The sequence below is a fragment of the Paroedura picta genome, chromosome 5 (assembly GCF_049243985.1).
Source record: "Paroedura picta isolate Pp20150507F chromosome 5, Ppicta_v3.0, whole genome shotgun sequence".
Lineage (NCBI taxonomy): Eukaryota > Metazoa > Chordata > Lepidosauria > Squamata > Gekkonidae > Paroedura > Paroedura picta.
In genome coordinates, this window is record NC_135373.1 from 49,668,414 (window position 1) to 49,688,837 (window position 20,424).

General features: G+C 42.5%; 1 protein-coding gene across 2 annotated transcripts in view; it reads left to right on the top strand.

Annotated features, from left to right (window-relative positions):
- The first annotated feature begins 4,897 nt into the window (after positions 1 to 4,897).
- ARFGAP3 (ARF GTPase activating protein 3) overlaps positions 4,898 to 20,424 on the top strand; it is a 39,422-nt gene continuing 23,895 nt past the window's right edge. Inside the window, exons 1-8 of one of the 2 annotated variants that reach the window (XM_077337852.1) lie at positions 4,898 to 5,112; positions 9,305 to 9,423; positions 10,559 to 10,631; positions 11,740 to 11,871; positions 13,945 to 14,028; positions 16,438 to 16,513; positions 17,061 to 17,117; positions 18,966 to 19,012. In XM_077337852.1, coding sequence (XP_077193967.1) covers positions 5,044 to 5,112; positions 9,305 to 9,423; positions 10,559 to 10,631; positions 11,740 to 11,871; positions 13,945 to 14,028; positions 16,438 to 16,513; positions 17,061 to 17,117; positions 18,966 to 19,012 — 657 coding nt within the window. In that variant the 5' untranslated portion in view covers positions 4,898 to 5,043. Of the gene's footprint in view, positions 5,113 to 9,304; positions 9,424 to 10,558; positions 10,632 to 11,739; positions 11,872 to 13,944; positions 14,029 to 16,437; positions 16,514 to 17,057; positions 17,118 to 18,965; positions 19,013 to 20,424 lie in introns of both variants that reach the window. The other variant, XM_077337851.1, reaches the window with a different exon arrangement.

The following is a 20,424-nucleotide window of genomic DNA, read 5'->3' on the forward strand; positions in this document are numbered from 1 at the left end:
GGTCCATTTCCTTATTTTTATTCTCTGTTTGGATCCTATTTCATCGAACACCGGGTATATAGCATCGGGTATATTTCCACTGCATATTGCTTGAAAATTTTCTCCTTTCTGAAACGCAGCTGATGTAGCCCCACTGATTCATGCGACAATAACACTGAAACTTGATTATTGCCATGCATTCAACATGAGACTGTCCTTGAAGACAACCTGGAAAACTAAGCTCGTACAAAATTATGTAGCTGGATTGATAGATCAGTGGCTGGCCACCAGGAACACACGACTCCCATTTTAAAATAGCCTACTGGGCAGTTGTTGATCAAAGTTATCTCGGCAGTATTAGTAGTTTTGTCTTCTTGTGGGCTATAGAAGGACTGCAATCTGGATTGAAGGACTGCAATCTGGATTTTCAGATCGTTAGGTGGATAGGGAATTGGTTAGAGAACCGCACTCAAAGAGTTGTTGTCAATGGTGTTTCATCAGACTGGAGAGAGGTGAGTAGCGGGGTACCTCAGGGTTCGGTGCTTGGCCCGGTACTTTTTAACATATTTATTAATGATCTAGATGAGGGGGTGGAGGGACTACTCATCAAGTTTGCAGATGACACCAAATTGGGAGGACTGGCAAATACTCCGGAAGATAGAGACAGAGTTCAACGAGATCTGAACACAATGGAAAAATGGGCAAATGAGAACAAGATGCAATTTAATAAAGATAAGTGTAAAGTTCTGCATCTGGGTCAGAAAAATGAAAAGCATGCCTACTGGATGGGGGATACGCTTCTAGGTAGCACTGTGTGTGAACGAGACCTTGGGGTACTTGTGGATTGTAAACTAAACATGAGCAGGCAGTGTGATGCAGCGGTAAAAAAGGCAAATGCCATTTTGGGCTGTATCAACAGAGCCATCACATCAAAATCACAAGATGTCATAGTCCCATTGTATACGGCACTGGTCAGACCACACCTGGAGTACTGTGTGCAGTTCTGGAGGCCTCACTTCAAGAAGGACGTAGATAAAATTGAAAGGGTACAGAGGAGAGCGATGAAGATGATCTGGGGCCAAGGGACCAAGCCCTATGAAGATAGGTTGAGGGACTTGGGAATGTTCAGCCTGGAGAAAAGGAGGTTGAGAGGGGACATGATAGCCCTCTTTAAGTATTTGAAAGGTTGTCACTTGGAGGAGGGCAGGATGCTGTTTCTGCTGGCTGCAGAGGAAAGGACACGCAGTAATGGGTTTAAACTTCAAGTACAACGATATAGGCTAGATATCAGGAAAAAGTTTTTCTCAGTCAGAGTAGTTCAGCAGTGGAATAGGCTGCCTAAGGAGGTGGTGAGCGCCCCCTCACTGGCAGTCTTCAAGCAAAGGTTGGATACACACTTTTCTTGGATGCTTTAGGATGCTTAGGGCTAATCCTGCATTGAGCAGGGGGTTGGACTAGATGGCCTGTATGGCCCCTTCCAACTCTATGATTCTATGATTCTATAGTAGATTGTGCTTCATGGGGACTGGCTTTCGTTTCAGATAAATAATTTATTGTATTTGTTTTATTATGTAACTTTGTTGGAAGAAAGGTGGCTTCTAAATATTTTAGAAATCAAATTCCTATCGACATCCTGCATTCTCCTGAAGCAGAATAAATGACTGACAAACTGTTTTTATTCTTTCCTTTCTTTACACTCCTGATAGCTAGGAAAGTTTCACACAAAACAGAGATTTACTGAGCCAAAGGCTCAGTATGTACGCATCCAAAAAGGCATTTGCTAGTGCTGTGTTTTTAACTGCAGTGTACCATAACAGGTGAAACACAAAACTGAACAAACTGTACAAAAATGTTTAATCATTTGAATGAAAAATTTAGAAAACTGAATACATAAAAAAGTATGAATTAACTCTTTACAAAATAGCATGGAAATATATCTGAAGAAAATATGAGAATTTTTTTGCCTAGCCACTTGGAGCTGCTAGGAATCCTGCTTCTGTTTACTTTATGCTTTGAATTTAGAAATTGTACATTCAATAACAGCAGTTGATGAGAAGTAAGCAGTGCTCTGCTGCTATTCAGACCTCCCTGACAATTGAAGATGGACGTTGTAACGGTATTTTTGCCCACTGAGTGAGAAACATATCTGTTCCATTAGTGTACAAAGCTAGCAAAAGGGAACTTCTTGGCTTTTAACTGATGATTGCAGTGGCAGAGCTACCTTTCCTGAGCATGGCTTTGTAATTTATCTGTGGGACATTTTTCTCTCCTATGATGCTGCTGCAAGGTCTCACAAAATGAATATCAACCAATTAAACCTATTAGTAACTGCAAAGTACTATGTAAAAATAGTTAAAAAGCAGAGCAAAATGAAATTGCATACCAGAGAGCAATACAAGTAGGCGATGTGAGATTACAAAACTTTCCCACACTCCACATGCCCTCTAGAATAAAAGTTGTCACAGAATGATGGAAGACCAAAAGCAAGAATATGGACTTTAAAAAAAGCCTTCTGAAGTCATATGCCTATCAGTTTCACTTTAACACAATTATACTGTAAAAGACCCTTGGTCCACCAAAGTCTTTTGCAAATGTGTCTTCTTTCCAGAATCCCAGACAGATGTCTTTCCCATCACCTGCTACCTGATCCTTGTCACTGGAGGCCTATGTACAAAGCAGATGCTCTTCTACTAAACCATTGCTCTGTTTATTGGAGTATAAGAAGACAGACTAGGAGGAAGTACTAAAACAAATGATAGGATTGCCCACTGGGAACAGTTGTTGGCATGCCCATTGTTAGCCATGAATGCCAACTGCCTTACACTAGCCAATTAAAATATACTACAGCAGATGAATGTTGCAATGAAAATGTAGAATGGATTTTGCATTAAGGTTTTTGGTTTAAGATACAATGCTCAGTGTCTGGAATGACAGCTCTCAAAGGGTAATGCGGCCCCTGAGAGTAGCAGAAGTGTTCTGCAACTGGAACGATAGTCCCTAGAAACAGAATCAGTACTCTAGAACTGGAATGACTGGCCCCAGAGTAGAATTATGGCTCCTAGGGGTAGCATGAGTGTTCTGAACCTGGAATGATGGCCCCTGGGGAAAGGACAAGTGCACAGTGACTAGAATAAAAGCCCCACTAAGAGAAATGACAGCTCTCAGGAATAGCAGGAGCATTTAGGGAATAATATGATGGCTCCCAGAGTGAAATGAGAGTCCCTAAAAGTAGCATAATGCAACTGGAATGAAAGCCCCAGAGTAGAATGACAGTCCCTAGAATGAGAATCAGTACTCTGGGACAGTAATGAAAGGCCTTGAGAGTAGTATAAGTGTTCAGGGCCTAGAATGACAGACCCCAAAGTTGAATGATGGTCCCTAGGAGTAGCATAAATATTCTGGGACTGCAGTGACAGGTGGTCCCTGGGAATGAATGGAATGGTGGTCCCTGGGAGCAGCAGAAGTGTTCTGGTACTGGAATGACAACCCTGAAAGTAGAATGTGAGTTGCAGAAATATTCTGGGATTGGAATCATAGTCCCTGGAAATAGAATTGTTTAGGGCATGAAATCAAAGCTCCCCAAGTGGAATGGTTGCTCCTGGGAGTAGCAGAACTCTTCTGGGATTACATTAACAGCCCACTTCCAGTGGAATGATGGTCCATAAGAGTAGCACAAGGGTTCTGTGACTAGAATGAAGGCCTCAGAGTAGAATGGGGGTCCCTGGGAGTAGAAGTGCTTTGTACCTAGAAAGATAGCCTCTAGAGTAGAATGACAACCGCTTGGAGTAACAGAAGTTCTGGTCCTGGGGTGACAGGTTCCATAGTGGAATCACAGCACTTGGTAGTATGAAAAATGTTTTGAGGCAGCAATGTGAGGCCCTAGAATATAATGTCTGTTCCTGGGACTCATATGAAATGCCCCACAGTGGATTGACAACAGCTGTAAGCAGAAGTGTTTTAGGCCCAGAACAATAGCTTCCTAGTGGAACGACTTCCATTTGCATGATGTCATTCCAGTCTTAGAATACTACTGCTGTTCCCAGGATCTCTCATTCCACTATGGGGACCTGTCATTTCAAGCTCAGGCCACTCATGCTACTCCTTGCAGTCATCATTCTACCTGGGGTGGGGGCAGCCATTCCAGTCCCAGAACACTGTACCTCAGACAAGAGACCCAACTGCAATCTGCATTGCAAGTTCAGTAAAATATTTCACTGGGCCAATACAAGTCAATTGGCATTCCACTCCCATAACACCCAATGGGCATGCCAGCATTTCCCCGCTGTTCCTAATTTAGGACATTCTTAGCCCAGGGCCTCCCCAGACCTCAGTTTATGGGCAAGTTTAAACGGCTCGGTATGGCCCTGTAGCTCTCCTTTTGGGGGGAGGGCGGGAGGGGAGGTCCTGGAAGACAAAGCCGATATAATAGCAGCGTTAGGTTCCTCAGAGCGAATTGCGCCACGTAGAGTCTGCCGGGCGCCATCAACCCTTCCCAGGAAGGAAACGCAACCATTTTAAGCAGCAAAAAAGCTCTCCGGCAATCCCGGTCAGACGGCCCCCGGGAGCCTGGTGCTGCATTCAGCCCTGGCGGAATAACCGACCTCCGACCCCGCCTTGCCGAGCCAGCGCTCTGAGCTCAAGCCCGACCGTGCAATCGGGGCGCGCCACGCCCGCCCTGCTCCAAACGCGGAGGGCTGAGGCGGAATTTCCCGTTCCGGCCGCCGCGTAACGCCAAGCAAAGCTCCGCGCCGCAGACGTGGCCAAGCACTTCCGCACACGTGTCGCACCCGAGCGCCGCCTCCTCACGTGACGCCGGCCCGGGCCGCCGGTTTGCCGATCGGCGAGCACGCGCCCCAGCCCCGCCCCCGTCACAAGCTGCGTCGCCATGGGGACGCAAGGGGGCGTCCCCTCCACCAATCTGCTCGGGGCGCATGCGTGCGGCCATGTCCGCCCACCTGCCGGGTCCCGCCCTTGCCGCGTCTGTGCGGAGTGAGGGTTCTCTCCTGCGGCTACGGTTGTCCTGAGGCGGCGTTGGGTGGCGGGCGGCGGAGGCAGCCGAGGAGGATGTGCGAGCCCAGCAAGCAAGACATCGCCGCCATTTTCAAGCGACTCCGCGCCGTCCCCACCAACAAGGTACGCGTGGAGGGGGGGGGGGTGACGACGAAAGCTGCCCCTCGCCAGGGACACGTCGCGCAGCTTTTGGGGCGGGCTAGCGAGGTCCTTCAAGCCCCGCCTCCCCTAGGCCGCTCGACCGGCCGCAGGGCTCCTCTCTCCAGGAGGCGGGGCGTTGCATGTTGCTCCGCCCACTTTCCCCCCAAGCCCTGCCTGGGAGAAGCCCCCCATCCCAAACTCCGCCGTTTTTGAGACTCGTTCCGCACAGGTTGGAGGGTGCACTTTCACCCTGCCTTTGCAGCTGGATTTTCCTGTGTGAAACAGCAAGTTCTAAGGTGCCTTGAAAGTGCATTAGCCAGCATGCGTGGAAAAGTTTCCCGCAGTGGTCGCCTCCTCGCTACAGGGCGGGCACAGCGGAACAGGCCTGAGAATGGATGAGTTCGGGCGATGTATTCTGGACAGGTCTTATTCTCTCCGAATTCTGTTTTCGTCCATGGGACTTCTTCCCAGAAGGGCGTTCTTGAGATGGCAGCGCCTGTGTGCCAGGTGCTGGACCACCTGGGCGTTGATGGGGAGGGGGTGCAGATCGACATCTTGTGCAGCAGTTGTTGCTTTTGCTTGGAATGCCTCTTTCAGAATAAAAACCCATTGAAAAACAGAACAAAGCATAATCTGCTAGGAGGTGAACTGCTGTGTTTTTCATGTTGAAAAACAATGTGGGTTTATTTTACAGTTGTGCATAGCTTCCCTTCTTAAACATGTGAGGCAGTCTTGGGCACTAAATCTTCAACTTGCAGGGGTGCCAGCCTCCAGGTGGAACCTGAGAATCTCCCAGATTTGCACCTCATCTCCAGACTCAGTTCTCCTGGGGAAAATGGATGCTTTGGTGGGTCTATGCCCTCCCCAGTCTCAGTCCACAATTCTTCAGGAGTTTCTTAACCTAGATCTGGTAACCCTCCCCCCTCTCCCCATCCCCTCTGGTGGTCAGAGGGGGCCTGGCAACCTCAGTTGGATTGAATAGAGCAGTCAGATTTGCACATAGCAATAATGGAGCACAGGTTCAAAGTTCAAAGTTGTGTTGGCTTGTAGAAAATCTGCATTAATCATTGACTTTTCAAAAAGTTAAGGTATGGATATCTATATTGATAATATGGATACCTACATTGATAATATCACAAATTTAATAAAGCTGTACAATAAAATGCTCACCTTTTTAGCCCCCAGTAGATTTTTGTATCTTTTCCAGACAATTTGGAAGGAGAGCAACATTTTTAGAGTTAAGCTTTTTTAAAAATTCCATATTTAGATTGTAGTGCTGAGACAACAAAGTTTTAGGCTAACATCCAAGTGGTAAAATAGTTGTTCAGTGGTGTATAGAATTTTTTTTGCCCCTTAATTTTTGAATTATTGGACAATCCCAAATACAAATAAATTTATGCTGATTTATAGGAATCTGTCTTGGACTTATATGATGCCATACCACCTACACAGCAATGTATAAAAAAAATCTTTTTAGTTAATATAGTGCAGGACTGAAAACAGATAATGTGACACCATATGTTATGCTTGCCCAGCACGTCTACCCAACCTGTCATTCTATTATGCTTTATAGATATTACGTAATTTCATTATGTAGCAAAATGAGAAATATTTCCAGCTGTTTAGTGTATTTTGCAGTACAGTAAATTTGAATGCTGTTATAGTCATTTTTCTTAATATGTCTTATATTTTTGGGAACATAATATTATAACTACAAATACTGAAACACATGTTTTCTACCCCACCCATCTGAAATCTTGGTTTAACCTTACTCAACTGTCTTTGCTTATTAAGTACAGTGGGTTTTAGTCTAATTTAATTATTATTTTTAATGCAGAATTGAATTTTATTTGAATTGTATTTTTGTTGGAACACGTGGAAAACTGCCCTGAGCTGTCTTGCCGGGTAGGGTGGTATACCAATGAATCAGTACAATCCATTTTCATTATGTTAAATTAAAATGTTGCCAGAAAGAGTGGTTGAGTGGTCCCATATGAAGATGTAAAAGTACAAATTTATTTTTTCCCTTTATTTATATTCTCCCCAGTGGAGAAAGTCTCCACTGAAGCTTTGGGTCCAAAGATACATTATTCTTTTCTCTTTAATTTTACCTATCTAACAATCTATGGTGTGCATTACACCAGGTGTTCTCAACCAGGGTTTTGTCAATCAGTAGGGTTTCTTGACAGCCTTGGAAGGTAATTAATTTTTGTTATATTTTAAAAATATGTTAAAGATTTATTGGGTAATATGACCATATGTCATGTTGACCTTCCCTCCCCTCACGGGCAATGATGGGCCTGAAGGGAGTAGGAAAAGGTGGCCTTGTACATAGCTATGCACACACACACACTTACTTTATTGATATGGTAAATTACCAGTAAGATTCCAGCATAACATAAAGAAACAATTAGCGAATTAAAATTCTGGATTATCACCCCTCTGCTAAGTAAATACTGTGCACAACTTCATATGTATAAAAACTACATCATAATTGTAAGAACAAAAGTAAGAAGCCCAATGCAACATAACTGCACAATCAACTTCTGGGTTTTCTTGAAGCCTGAATAATCCTTCGGAGGTTTGTCAGTGGTAAAAAAGTTGAGAAAGGTTGCATTGGGCTGAGACTGTGTTACAGGATCAAGGTGTCACAACAAGCTTGGCAGAGTGGGGTCCCTTAGATCCTAGTCTGACGTTCTAACCCTCTGCACCATACAGAAATTATTAAATCTATCCTGTACTTTTGGCATTACATCAAACCATAGTCTGCTTGAGACTAAGGTACCAGGGGCTGCCTCCTCCCATGCTATCAAGCCTACCAATAAGTATCTGTCAAGCTCTGTGATCTATGTCCTTCGGAGGTCAGGTGGTTGGAGTTGAGGGACAAAATGTTTTGTGATAGCACCTTGTCTTTGGAACAACTTCCCCCTTGAAGCTCACCTGCCAGCTATTTTATTCTCTTTCAGGTGCCAGACCAAAAGACATTTTTTTGGCCTGGATTTTAATTATGGGGTTATCTTTCCAGCTTTTTAATGGCCTGCATCGGCTTTTGTGCTGTGAACTGACTTGAGCAAGATTTTAAAGAAATTGCATAGAAATATCATCATAATATTATAAATAAATTCCTGAATAAAAGCAAGACAGAAACTTTAAAGAGATTTGTAAACTGTAAGGTTGATTCAGTATTGGGCTATGGTTAGCTTAAATCTTGCCGAATGTATTGGAAGCAAATATTTTGCATTCCAGAAATTATAGATCCAATGCCTACAATCTAATTGCATTTTTTGTTTACAGTAATGCTGAATCGGTACCATGCTCTGTGCTGCTGTCCAGCATATCTGTAGGACTGTACAATGTGTATGGGACAAAAAAATGCTGCTACAGCTACTGCGTTGTGTACTCTGATTTATTCTTATAAAATTCTGCTTAATGAAACATATTAAATATTTTTAAAAGGCTTGAAAGCAATATCATATATTTTAAAATTAAAAGCAATACAATTTTAAATGCAACTGACCATGGGTAAAGGTTCCACTTTTCTTAGTAGTGCTAATTTTTTAAAGCTCAGCATGGAATGGAGATTGAAAACTCAGTGTAGGAATTCCAAATGTTGCTAAATCATCTTTTCATTTAGTAACTTCTAAATTTATTGACCAAACAATGGGGAGATCATCCATTAGGTAGGAGGCAGGTATCTAGGGATGGACACAAACCAGCATATGTGATTCAGATCATTGTTCATGGTGTGCTCAGTTTGTAAACCATGAATCATCATGAACTTTTAGGGGCCAAATGAACCGGTGAAGTTCATGGTTCACTCCCCAGCACTTTCCTTGAGGCACCTTCTTTGGGGGGCTGTAAATCAGGTCCCGTAAATCCAGTGCTCACCATACTTGGAGAGCAGTTAGAGGAGAGTCAGCTCGGGATTCCTGGCTAGTTTGGAGACTTAAGCATAGGGGGAAACAGCAAAGAGGAGGTCTGTAATTGGATACAATGGAAATCGCTACCCTTTCTTCTGCAAATGGAAAAAAACATTTGAAATGATTAATGGATACATTCTAAATGATTAACTTCAAGTAGAGAAATTCCAGATGTTTCATTGTAGGAATTAGTATACTGAATAAATCTTAATGTGATTATTTAACCAAATTGTAATTGTTTTTCTTTTTTCTAGGCCTGCTTTGACTGTGGAGTAAAAAACCCAAGCTGGGCAAGCATAACATATGGTGTGTTCCTGTGCATTGACTGCTCGGGGACCCATCGATCACTTGGGGTCCACCTGAGTTTTATTAGGTAAAAGCTTGCTTATCATGTTGTGTTCGTATGTGTGTGTTAATCCAGCCAATGTTTTTAATAAAATTCCCTTATGACACATAACTCTTAATTATAAGAGTTTTGATGTGCACAAAGGCTGAATGTGTGAGAATCTCTTTGTAAAATATCTATATTGTCGATAGTGGTTAGAGGACTTCTTCATTCTTGCATTGGAGGTGGAAACCTGGGGGAGGGGGGAGGTGTTTGACGGTAATTTTTGTTTCAATTTTGACTGTCTTTAAGGCTCTTGGGAATATTGTTCTGTGGAGAGTTTCATTAGAGATTGCATATCCATCCTTTATAACCTAAGAGCATAATTCTGTTTCATAATATCAGATTTTATAATAATTGTTGAAAGAGGATGGCTCTGTTTACAGGAGCTAGTATGACACAGTCTTTTCCCACAATTAATGTTTATATATTAGGAATAAAGGGACTTTTAGATATAGTTGCCATCCTGTTACTGTTGGTGTTGAAACCAGCTCTTCTAATTTGCTCTTGCAAGGTTAAAAGTGCAGATATGTATGCCACACTGCAGCTATAGGCTAAGGTAAAATCTCTTTGTTGTCCCTGGAAATTTGGGCCTTGTATGCAGTTTCGAGCTACACTGCATGAGAACGGAGCATTACTATTTAAATTGTTTGTACTGATTTCTCATGTTAATCTGTAGCTTCAGAGCTAATTATCTGAAGGCAAAGTGAGCTCCTGTAGAGCTGCCGTGCTACAAAATAACGCTGTGCTAGATGTGGCTCAGCCTTCAGTGCAGAAAGATCTGTAGAAGGAGAGAAGAAATGGCAAGGGGGGAGGAAAGAAGGTGCTGCTGAAAAGAGGATATCTGAACAGCTTTCTTGTTTGCTGATTTTGAAATTCAGGTCCCAACTTAATATGCTTCATATGCTTCAAGGAACCCTAATATGTGAGGAGACCCACTGATTAACCCTGGGCTTTAAGTTGGCTGTGTTTGTAGGTTGCAAGTTAAAGGGTATATTTTCTAAACAACATGCAGTATTAATATTAAAAAATCGGATATTCTCTAAATCAGAACATATGGTTATAGCATGCTGAAAGATTTTGAAGAACCACAGTTTAAAATATTAGTATTTTGTCATTGCAGGTCTACAGAATTGGATTCTAATTGGTCATGGTTTCAGTTGAGGTGCATGCAAGTTGGAGGAAATGCTAATGCTGTAAGTTTTGCAGAGTCCCTTCCTGAGAATATAGCATTCTTTTTTGAAAATAAACCTTGTAAGAGTTCAGACTCAGAAGCCACATCTTCTTTCTTCAGAGGCTGGGTAAAGGGTTTACATGTCTTTGACTTTCCCATAACCAGCAGATTTAGTATAAATTTGGCAAAATAACAAAAAGCTGATTATACAAGACAACTATCCAGATAGGCTTAATTTGTGTAATTGCATGACATAATGGCAAAAAACATAGTGTCAGAAACTAAGGGGGAAATTCCACAAACCAGAGACATGATGTAAATCTTAAGGGTTTATGTTGCGATAAAGTGACACAGTAGATGTGGGGAACTGTACTTTTAATGTAGTGTATAAAGTTGATGTTTTAGTATTCTTTGAAATTTTCAAATAAGTGTTGTCTGCTTTTTGTTCTGATGCATGCAGGAGTGGTTGTTTGGCTTGTGCAAATTTATATACTGAAAAATGTTTATAGACCTCATACAAACTCTCACACGTGTAAGTGTAGGCATTTTTCACATGTTAATGATCTATGTTTTGTTTTAAGAATGTGCAGATTAGTTTTGTGAGAGGGTTTCCCCCCCCTGTTCTTAAGAATGTTATTTTACAGATTCCATGATAGTGCTTTGCACTATGTTTTCCTTCTGGTTTTGTATTCATATTCTTACCTGTTTATGTTTTTTGATCACTGCCTGCACTGGTACATGCAGTTTTCACCTTATTACAGCTATGAAGTGAATAAAAATGTCCACAGCGGCGGGTGGGGGGGAACGGGACAGTGAACTGAGTAGTAGAACAACCTCTACCACAGGTTCTGCTCCCTTGATTAATTCTGAGGGAATCATCTGTGCTAAGAAGGAATGTTCACAGCAAGAGTTCTATGATTCTTTTAATTCTCTTTAGCTGTATTTGGAGATTTCCTTGGTTTTGTTCTCAAAACATTTAGTTAACTGGCACAGTATGACATAGGCAGAGGGACTTAATTGGTTCAGGTAGGGGAAAACTGCATCATCTTTAAGGATAGCTTAGCTTACTTTCATTTGAGTGGAAGTTGCAATTTTTTAAAAAAACTAATGTTTTCTGCTCTTTTTTATAGTCTGCATTTTTCCATCAGCATGGTTGCACGACAAATGATGCTAATGCCAAGTACAGCAGCCGCGCTGCTCAGCTTTACAAGGAAAAGATTAAATCCCTTGCAACGCAAGCAACACGGAAACATGGCACCGATGTAAGTGATACACATTTGATGCCATTGATTGACTTTTGTTTCTGGAGTGTTGTGTTTCCCGGGGGGTTGAATTCTGCTATTAGGTTACCGAAATTATAATAAATTTATCGTAATTGTAATGAATTTATTCCATGCTCAGAGCAATGGCAAAAAACACACACTATACCAGAAAACAATAAAAGCATAAGAAAACACTGAGCAGCTTTCAGAAACCCTGAAACTCTCTCAGCCAAATGCCAGTTGAAAAAGTATAAAAAGGCTACCAAAAGATATTGCTTTCCTTACCTCCTCTGGTAAAGTATTTCAGAGAGTAGTGACTATTTCTGAGTGTTCACTGGATCATATTATTCTTAACCGTGTAAATGGAAAAGCTCCACAAGTCAGGCTGAGCGGATGTATGATCTCATGTGGAGAGAAGTGTTGGTTCAGGTACGTTGGTCCTTGGTAAGGAAGCTGGAGTTGAGACAAGTTGCAATTGCCATCTCCTCCATTAGATATGTAGAGGCAATAGTCTACCTTAAAATACATCAATTGAAATATGTTTAGAGCAGCGGTCCGCAACCTTTCGGCGGCCGCGGACCACTGTGACGGGGTGGGGGGAGAGGGTGACCTGGGGTCCCGCGCACACGCAGCAGCCCCGGCGCAAACGCACATGTGCGGACCACGCGGGAGCGTTTGCGGTCCCGCCAGACGCAAACACGCATGTGTGGCAAGTCCACGCATGCGCGTTTGTGCCACTGGCATGCCGGCAGCCGTGGCTCCCTCTCCCCGCCCCTCCAGGCTGTGAGCAAATCAGCCGCCGAAGTGGCCGATTAGCTTGCGGCCCGGCAAGCTTCTCCCCCCCCCCCCCAAAGCAAGAAGCTTGCCGGGCCGCAAGCTAATCAGTCGCTTCGGCGGCCGATTTGCTTGAGGCAAGGCGAGCTTCTCGCTGCGGGGGGGGGGGGAGCGGGAAGAGGGAGCTGCGGACCGGCACCGAGGCCTTCGCAGCCTGGCATCGGGCTGCAGCCCGGGGGTTGGGGACCACTGGTTTAGAGGACCAGCATGACATTTTGAATCATTTGATTTATATGATTGTGTTAGGTGCATGTTCAGTTTGACAGGAGCTTAGCAACTTTGGTAAAATGCTAAATTTGGCCTGTACTCCAATGACTCAGTTGGCTCCCAGTTGAATTCTGGATCAGGCTTAAAGTTAAGGTTCTCATCTTCAAGGTCATATACAGTCTGGGCTCGGTGTACCCGAGAGACCATCTCTCTGCTTACACCCCCCAAAAGGTGGTGATTCCTGGCCCCAAAGAAACACATCGGTCTTCAACAAAGGCCAGAGCCTTCTCTGTCCTGGCCCCCACCTGGTGGAATGAGCTCCCAGAAGAGATCAGGGCCCTGCCTGAACTCTCACAATTCTGCAGGGCCGGCAAAAGGGAGCTCCTCCACCAGGCAAAAGGGAGCTCCCGGCAAAAGGGAGCTCTTCCTTGAGTCCGTCTGACCCAACAATATCTATTGGTCCCCCTTCAGACACCCCCTCTATGACCTGAAGCAGCCTGACCTCTCTGAGGGTTTGTCCGAGTTATCGTTCTATTTGAAGCCACTGTTAGATTATTGTTGATATGTTATTTATGATTGTGTTATATGTTTAGACTGTTTTATGTATTACTCCTGCAATGTTTTCTGTCAACCGCTCTGAGCCTTATGGGAGGACGGTATAAAAATATAATAAATAAATTAAAAAATAAAATCAGGCATCAGAATTTAAAAGATTGACTTATTGCAGCTCCTTTTATGTTTGGGGGCAATTCTCATTATTGTTAACATATACTCTGTGGGCAAACAAAGGCCATATGAGTATTTGGGGTGAAATGCATTTCTGTTCATGTAGGTGGGTGAGGAATCACCATATCTACACCCCCACCCCCCAGCCATAAACTTGAGCAACAGCATTTTGGGGAACACAGTGGGTTGCGTAGGGAAGGGAGAGGAAGGAAAAATCTTTTCTCTCCAACTCATGTATTGATTATAGTTAAAACAATAATACAATAATGAGGGAGCATCTTGAGATGACATACTGTGTTGTTTTAGTTGTGGCTAAACAGCTGTGGAGCCCCTCCTTTATCACCTCAAGAAAAAGAAGATGATTTCTTTGCATCACATGCTTCTTCTCAGGTATGGAATATGTTGAATTTGCTCATTCTGTATAAAGATGTGAAGGCCCAGAAAAAGAAGAATTTGGAGAACATTTTATCAGTCCCCTCCCCATTTCCCTCCTCCCTGCAGCAGAAGCAGGGATGAAAGGAGAGCGAGACATATTTGCTCTTTGATAGCTTCTCCCTTGCTTTCCGTTTTTAAATGCTGTTATTTTATGTGGGAAAACCTGGGCTCCAAAATCAGAGGGTACAGTAGACCTGGGTTCAGGCTTTAGATCTACCACACATAGGACATAATAAAGCTATTATTTCCTATGCATGGTAAAGAGAGCCAGTTTGGTGCAGTGGTTAGGAGTGCAGACTTCTAATCTGGTATGCCGGGTTCAATTCTGCACTCTCCCACATGCAGCTAGCTGGGTGACCTTGGCCTCGCCATGGCACTGATAAAACTGTTCTGACCGAGCAGTGATATCAGGGCTCTCTCAGCCTCACCCACCTCACAGGGTTTCTGTTGTGGGGAAAGGAAAGGGAAGGCCACTTTGAGACTCCTTCAGGGAGAGAAAAACGGCATATAAGAACCAACTCTTCTTCTTCCTCTTCCTCTTGACCCTGGTCCTACCTGGTGGAGTGAGCTGCTGGTGGAGATCCAGGCCCTTATGGAGTAGTAGTAGTTTATTATTGTGGTCATAGACCATCAAATATCAAATACAGATAAACAGTAAAAAGCCATCTGAATAAACTAAAATCACATATAAAAGATATATGTGATTATATGTGATTATCATATATATGTGATTATCACATATATGTCCTAGCCACTCAGTTATCTTATTTCGGGCTGTGCACAAATAAGTACAGAATTTAGCCACTTGGCTTGAAAAAGACAGGTTTTCGCCATTTAATAGTTTATCTAAGCAAGTCTCCTCTGAACAATGATGGAGTTCACCAAGGAGTGGGAGAATAAACTTTGCTGTTGGCTTTTTATGATATAGACAACGAAGGACAACATGCCCTGTAGATTCTATCTCTCCCCTTGTACATGGGCATAATCTTTCAGAATAAGGGATTCTATTATACTTGCCCTCAAGAACAGCTGTAGGTAGGGCTTCACATGTTAAAGCTCTTCTATGGGGATGGAGCTCAATAAATGATAGGTAAGGAACTGGTGACATAATATGCCTTCTTTCTACCAGGGCTCTAAAACAGGGCAACTTACTTAGGTCTTACTGTCTTTCTATGTCAACCACTCTCTGTATGACCATGCATTTGGCTTGTTCATAATTTAACTTCAGGAGGTTGCTGAGTGAGAAACCAATTTTCTTTAGGCGTCTCCCAACCTAAATCAACCATTTAGGTTGATAAGCGACTTGAGCAATGAGTAGGAATAGACGTCTTGGATTCTGATGTACTTTAAGCCGTTGATAAAAGGAAAGCAGAAAAATCCTAGCCTCAGTTTGCATACAGCCTCTATCAAGTTGGATCATATCACTAGATATACAAGAAGGGATGTGTAGAATGGCTTGAAGTAGTTTAGACTATCTCTAATGAGGTTATGCAAGAGGTAGGTAGGCCAAATTGGACTCCATAGAGAAGCTGAGCCAGTATCTTCGTTTGATATAGCTTTAAGGCCGTTGGAACATAGAGGCCCCCTTTAGATCTGTAGAACTTTAAGATGGAATGCACTGACTTTTCAGTGCTGTCAGTCAGGGTTACAATGCACAACTGGGAATCTAAGCTACGAAAGGCCTGCAAACTGGTGCTCTTCCACCAGGCATTTTGTCTAGACCATGGTCACATTCTTACCATCTGAAAGGACCCTCCACCTAGTCTCTCACTTGGTTCTCTCCCAGGTCTTTTGCCCCCATCTGAGTTGGGCTGGAAACTGGACTTCCATCTACTGTAAATTTAGGCCCATAATGAACATTTCATATGGTGGAGCGATTAGATTTTATATAATTAATTTTTAGGATTTTAAATTATTTTATTGTCTAGAAATTTATTAATATTGGTTGTAAGTCGCCCCAAGACCGCTTTGGAGAGGGGTGATTCATTGTTCCCAGAATTTGGGAGTTTTTGGGATCATTTTGGATATCTTCAAGCCTTAGAAACAGCTAATTTCGGGTTTATTTTCAGCTTGAGTATTTCTGAGTGCGCATCCATATCCACAACTGCTTCAGTTTCTTTCATAGTTGAGACTTAACTTTTCTCATTACTTCTTTCCTGATGAATTATTTTGTTTTCTCTTAGATAATTGAAACAAAAGGGCTTGTAGTGGCAAGAGTTTAGCTGTCTAATGCATGTGAATGGCCTAACTAACCTCAACAACTTCATGAACACTGACATTTTCCCATACATTAATTCTGATTTCTTTTGGGTGTATTCCAAAATAGGTACTATTTATCCTTTCCTTTTTTGTTTTTATTTTCAGGTTATTAGTACCCAGTGGTTATCATCCCAACCAGAAACAACTAATCTAAATCAGTGTTCTTCAGAAATCAAAGAAGGTATATTTTTTCATATTATTACTAGTACTTTTATAACACTAGACAATTGATCAATTAGGTTTTTAAAGGGCACAGTGCATGCAGAGTTAAGATATTTCGATCCCGTTTATTTCATGCTCTTGTTGCATAACACAGAAGGAGAGGCTACACTTGAGATAGCTGCATTTCAAAGTTGGCAATGTAGCAAAGCTGTACAAAAAAGGGAGTGCTTTACAGTTTCTGTATGCAAACTTTCATCGTCATCATAATCATAGTATTATAAAATTGAAATACAACTTGTAAAAAAGACAGCCTGTTGTAGTTCATTATTTTTAAAATGGCCCATGTGGCTTGAGAGGAAGATTGTTTGAATGTGGATACACCATAGTTTGGAGCCAGTCTGGGTGGTCACCTTGATGAACTGATGGCCTGATTCATTACAACGCAGCTTCATGTCAGGTGATTTAGAGGGCCTAGGGGATGAGAAAGTTATTTCTGCAGCAAGAAGGTCTTCATAATAATTCTAAAAAGTATTATTTTGTTCTTAACTTCCTTGTGTTTCTAGAAGAACCTGAACATGGACCAAGTGTTGAATGTCTTAGTGTGTCTCCACAAGCTTCATTAGGTAATCAGTCTACTGCAAAAACAGATTGTCTTTATCAAAAGAATGGCTAGGAAGTTGTCTTTCATCTGGATTTTCAATTAAATCATCTCAGTCCACAGAGCAGCCAGTTTTGCTGGACACATAACTTAAAGAAAAATAGATTAGGGTTGTATCCTATTGATATTGTACTGTCATGGCAATATAGATTTTTCCAGATACAGGTGACATAGGTAACTTTGTAACATGGAATGTCCTGGTCCCTGCCATAATGTTTAGTCATATTGAAGCTATATTTTTTTGAGCATTAGAGAACTGGCACTAACCCCACTTCATGTTAGAGGTCTAGTTCCTGGATCACTTCTAAGTACTAGTGCAAAGTCAACCAGATATGCTATCCATCTGTGATTGTTGGCCCTCATTCCTGATGCTTATTCGCTGATGTCTCATTTAATCAGGTACAGTTCTCTTGGAGCTCTACCAATTCAGAATGCAAACAAGGTTGCACTTCTGAATACTTCCCCACAGGAAAACACTCTGCACAGAAAACCAGTAGACCAGACAAACTGGTGCTAGTTTTCTGCACTGTGAATTTTTGACATGCAGCTTTCCTCTCCTGTACTCTGAAGTTGTGCATTTCTCTAGGGATTGTACCACTTGCATTTTCCTCCAGTTGTCTGCAGTTATCAAATAGAAATTTAGTTGTTTATGTAAAACATTGACCTGTTTAGAACAAATTTTGAGACTAGTGGCAGCTTTGGGACCAACAAATTTATTTCTTGAGTATAAGGTTTTGTGTGCATGTACATTTAATCAGATACTTGATGACCTGTTTTTTTAGTGATGTATGCTTGTTTTACTGCTTTGTCCTTGAATATATTCCCAGCACACATTAGATGCCTCAGATATTATGCTAACCAGTTTTCTCTGATCCCTACATTTAGGGAAATTCCAAATCTCTTTAATTACCTTTTCCCATTTAATCAGTGGGATAGCCCAAAATCCATATTCAAAATGGCTATCTTGACAGCCTGCGAGTTTCTGTGTTCAAAGTAGTAGATTCATTATAATTAACTCTGTGGTGCATCTGCAATATAGCCCAGTACTTTTAATTAACAGCATCTGGATTCCAAAAGTGCATGTGCAACTTGGCAAAGTCTGGTGAATTAGAAACGTTAAGGTCCTTTGCAGAACTAGCAAAATTACCACAGTTAAGCAGCATCGTAGTGCACAAGGATAGTACTTTATAGCTAGCAGCATCCAGGATCCAGTATATACAGGAATTTTTCGTTGGTTATAAAGTCCAGATTATGTAGTTTTCCATTCAGCTAATTAATAAACACAGATGCTATGTTGATGATTCTTCATATTGAACATTGCAAAAAAGTCAGTGCACACAATATCATGTCTCAGAGCATTTTGAAGCAAACAGTTATCTTCCACCTCCAAGGTAAAGGGTCTGCTTTTGATCCATGGTAAAGGGCCTTCTTAGTGGCCTTGCTAGGCTAGGCCTGCTTACGAGGGCCTCTTGACCTGCTAAGCAGGGCCTGCTTGTGAGGGCCTCTTGACCTGCTAGGCTGGCCCTGCTAATGAGGGCCTCTTGGCCTGCTGACTGCCTGCTAAGGAGCTCTGTCCTGGCCCTGCTAACGAGCTGGCCAGCCCCGCCCGCCCCAAAGCTACCTTAAGTTGCCTGGCTAGGGGCCAAGACAGAGGACCCTTTCAAGGCCCATTCTTAGGAACAGGGTTTGAAGCTAGTAAGCAAAATAAAGGGTTAAAAAGATATTTAATTAGAGCTCTGCACATAGTGCAGTTGTTATAATGTTTGTCATGGTACTATTTGTGCTATAATAGAAAATTTATTAATCTTTGCAGAAATTGGCTCCATGATAAAGAAGAAACCAACTCCAGTGAAAAAGGGGGTAGGTGCTTAGATTGCCTTGTTCTCCCCCCCCCCTCCATTTTTTCCTTTTTTTTGTCCTGTATGTATACTAGTTACTTCATGAAGTGGTGTGTATATGTTTTAGCATTAATGGGTTTGGGTGGCTCCTTAATGAAATATAAAAATCCAGAACAAGTGCCGAGTCTTTGATCCAAGAGAAACTCACATGAACCAGCCAGAGCTACACGTGTATAGCCTTTCTTCAAAAGCAGACATTCAGCTAATTACCTGCTTGGCACAGGAAAATAAACCCCAGTCTCTCATTTCCCTCCCAAATACCTAACTGGTATTTTAAAAGCTTAAAAAAAACTGTTTGGCTCAGCTGGACATTATATGGTATTGCCTAGTTCAGCTAGACACAAAATTTACAAGCCTCATTTTGTGTGCTTATAGCTGCTAACTGGATGAGAACAGAAGTATCCCAGAAGTCTTTTCCTAAAAGGGTAGCCTGAGTTCATCTTCAGTCATGTGTGGTCTCCCATTGGGACTGCTCCTAGGCAGGTCTGCTGTGGAAAAGTCTATTCCAAAAAAGGCCTCTAAAGTTAATTGTGGATGTCCCTTTCCCACTCAAAGGATGTGCACATGGTACAAGAGAGGGAACGCCTACTCCCCTCAGTTCCATTGTCACCACTGCTGATAAAGGTTCTAACCAGTGTTGCACCTCCTTGAAGAAAAACCAAAAGAGAAGAAATGAGAAATTATTCACCTTGTTTCTGGTGATCCTTGTCACTTTACTGCATGGTGGGCAGATAAAGTAAGTTGCGCACTCCCTTTGTCTCGTGCCGCTCTTCTTGGGGCCTTGGGTAGCCTTGTCTCCCAGCCTCTTCTGAGGGAGCATTACTCCCAGCCCTCCAGTCCCTAAATGGCCCTGAAGGCTCTATTCAGGAAGCGCTCAAAATGTGGTACCAAAATGCCACACTCAAACAAACATAGCCTTAGCCTCCTTTGCCTTAAAGGAAGAACATAATGCATGGACTTGCCATTTTTGTCAGCAATTTACCCCCAAAGCACGAAGCAGCAGGGCTTTCCACTTGAAGGCAGCCCTCTGGGAAAAGGCTTTTACGTCCGTCTGAGGAAACCCCACCAACCACTTCTTGATCCATGACAGCATCAGTTCGGTCGGCTACCTGTTCCAATCTGACTTGACATTGTTACTTGTCCCCAGTTCCATCAGCTCAGAGAACCATTTTGGAGCCCTCAGCTAAGAGCTTATCTAAGTTCAAACACAAGGAGAGCCCAGTCTTTGACCTGAGCCCTGAGACTGTCTAAGACAGATTCTATGGCAGCTACTTCTCTTGGGTCCACTTAATGCACTCCATTTCACTGATTCAATTTGAGTCAGACCCAAAACTTACTTTGGTCAGACCTCAGCTGCCAGTCCAAAATCCACCC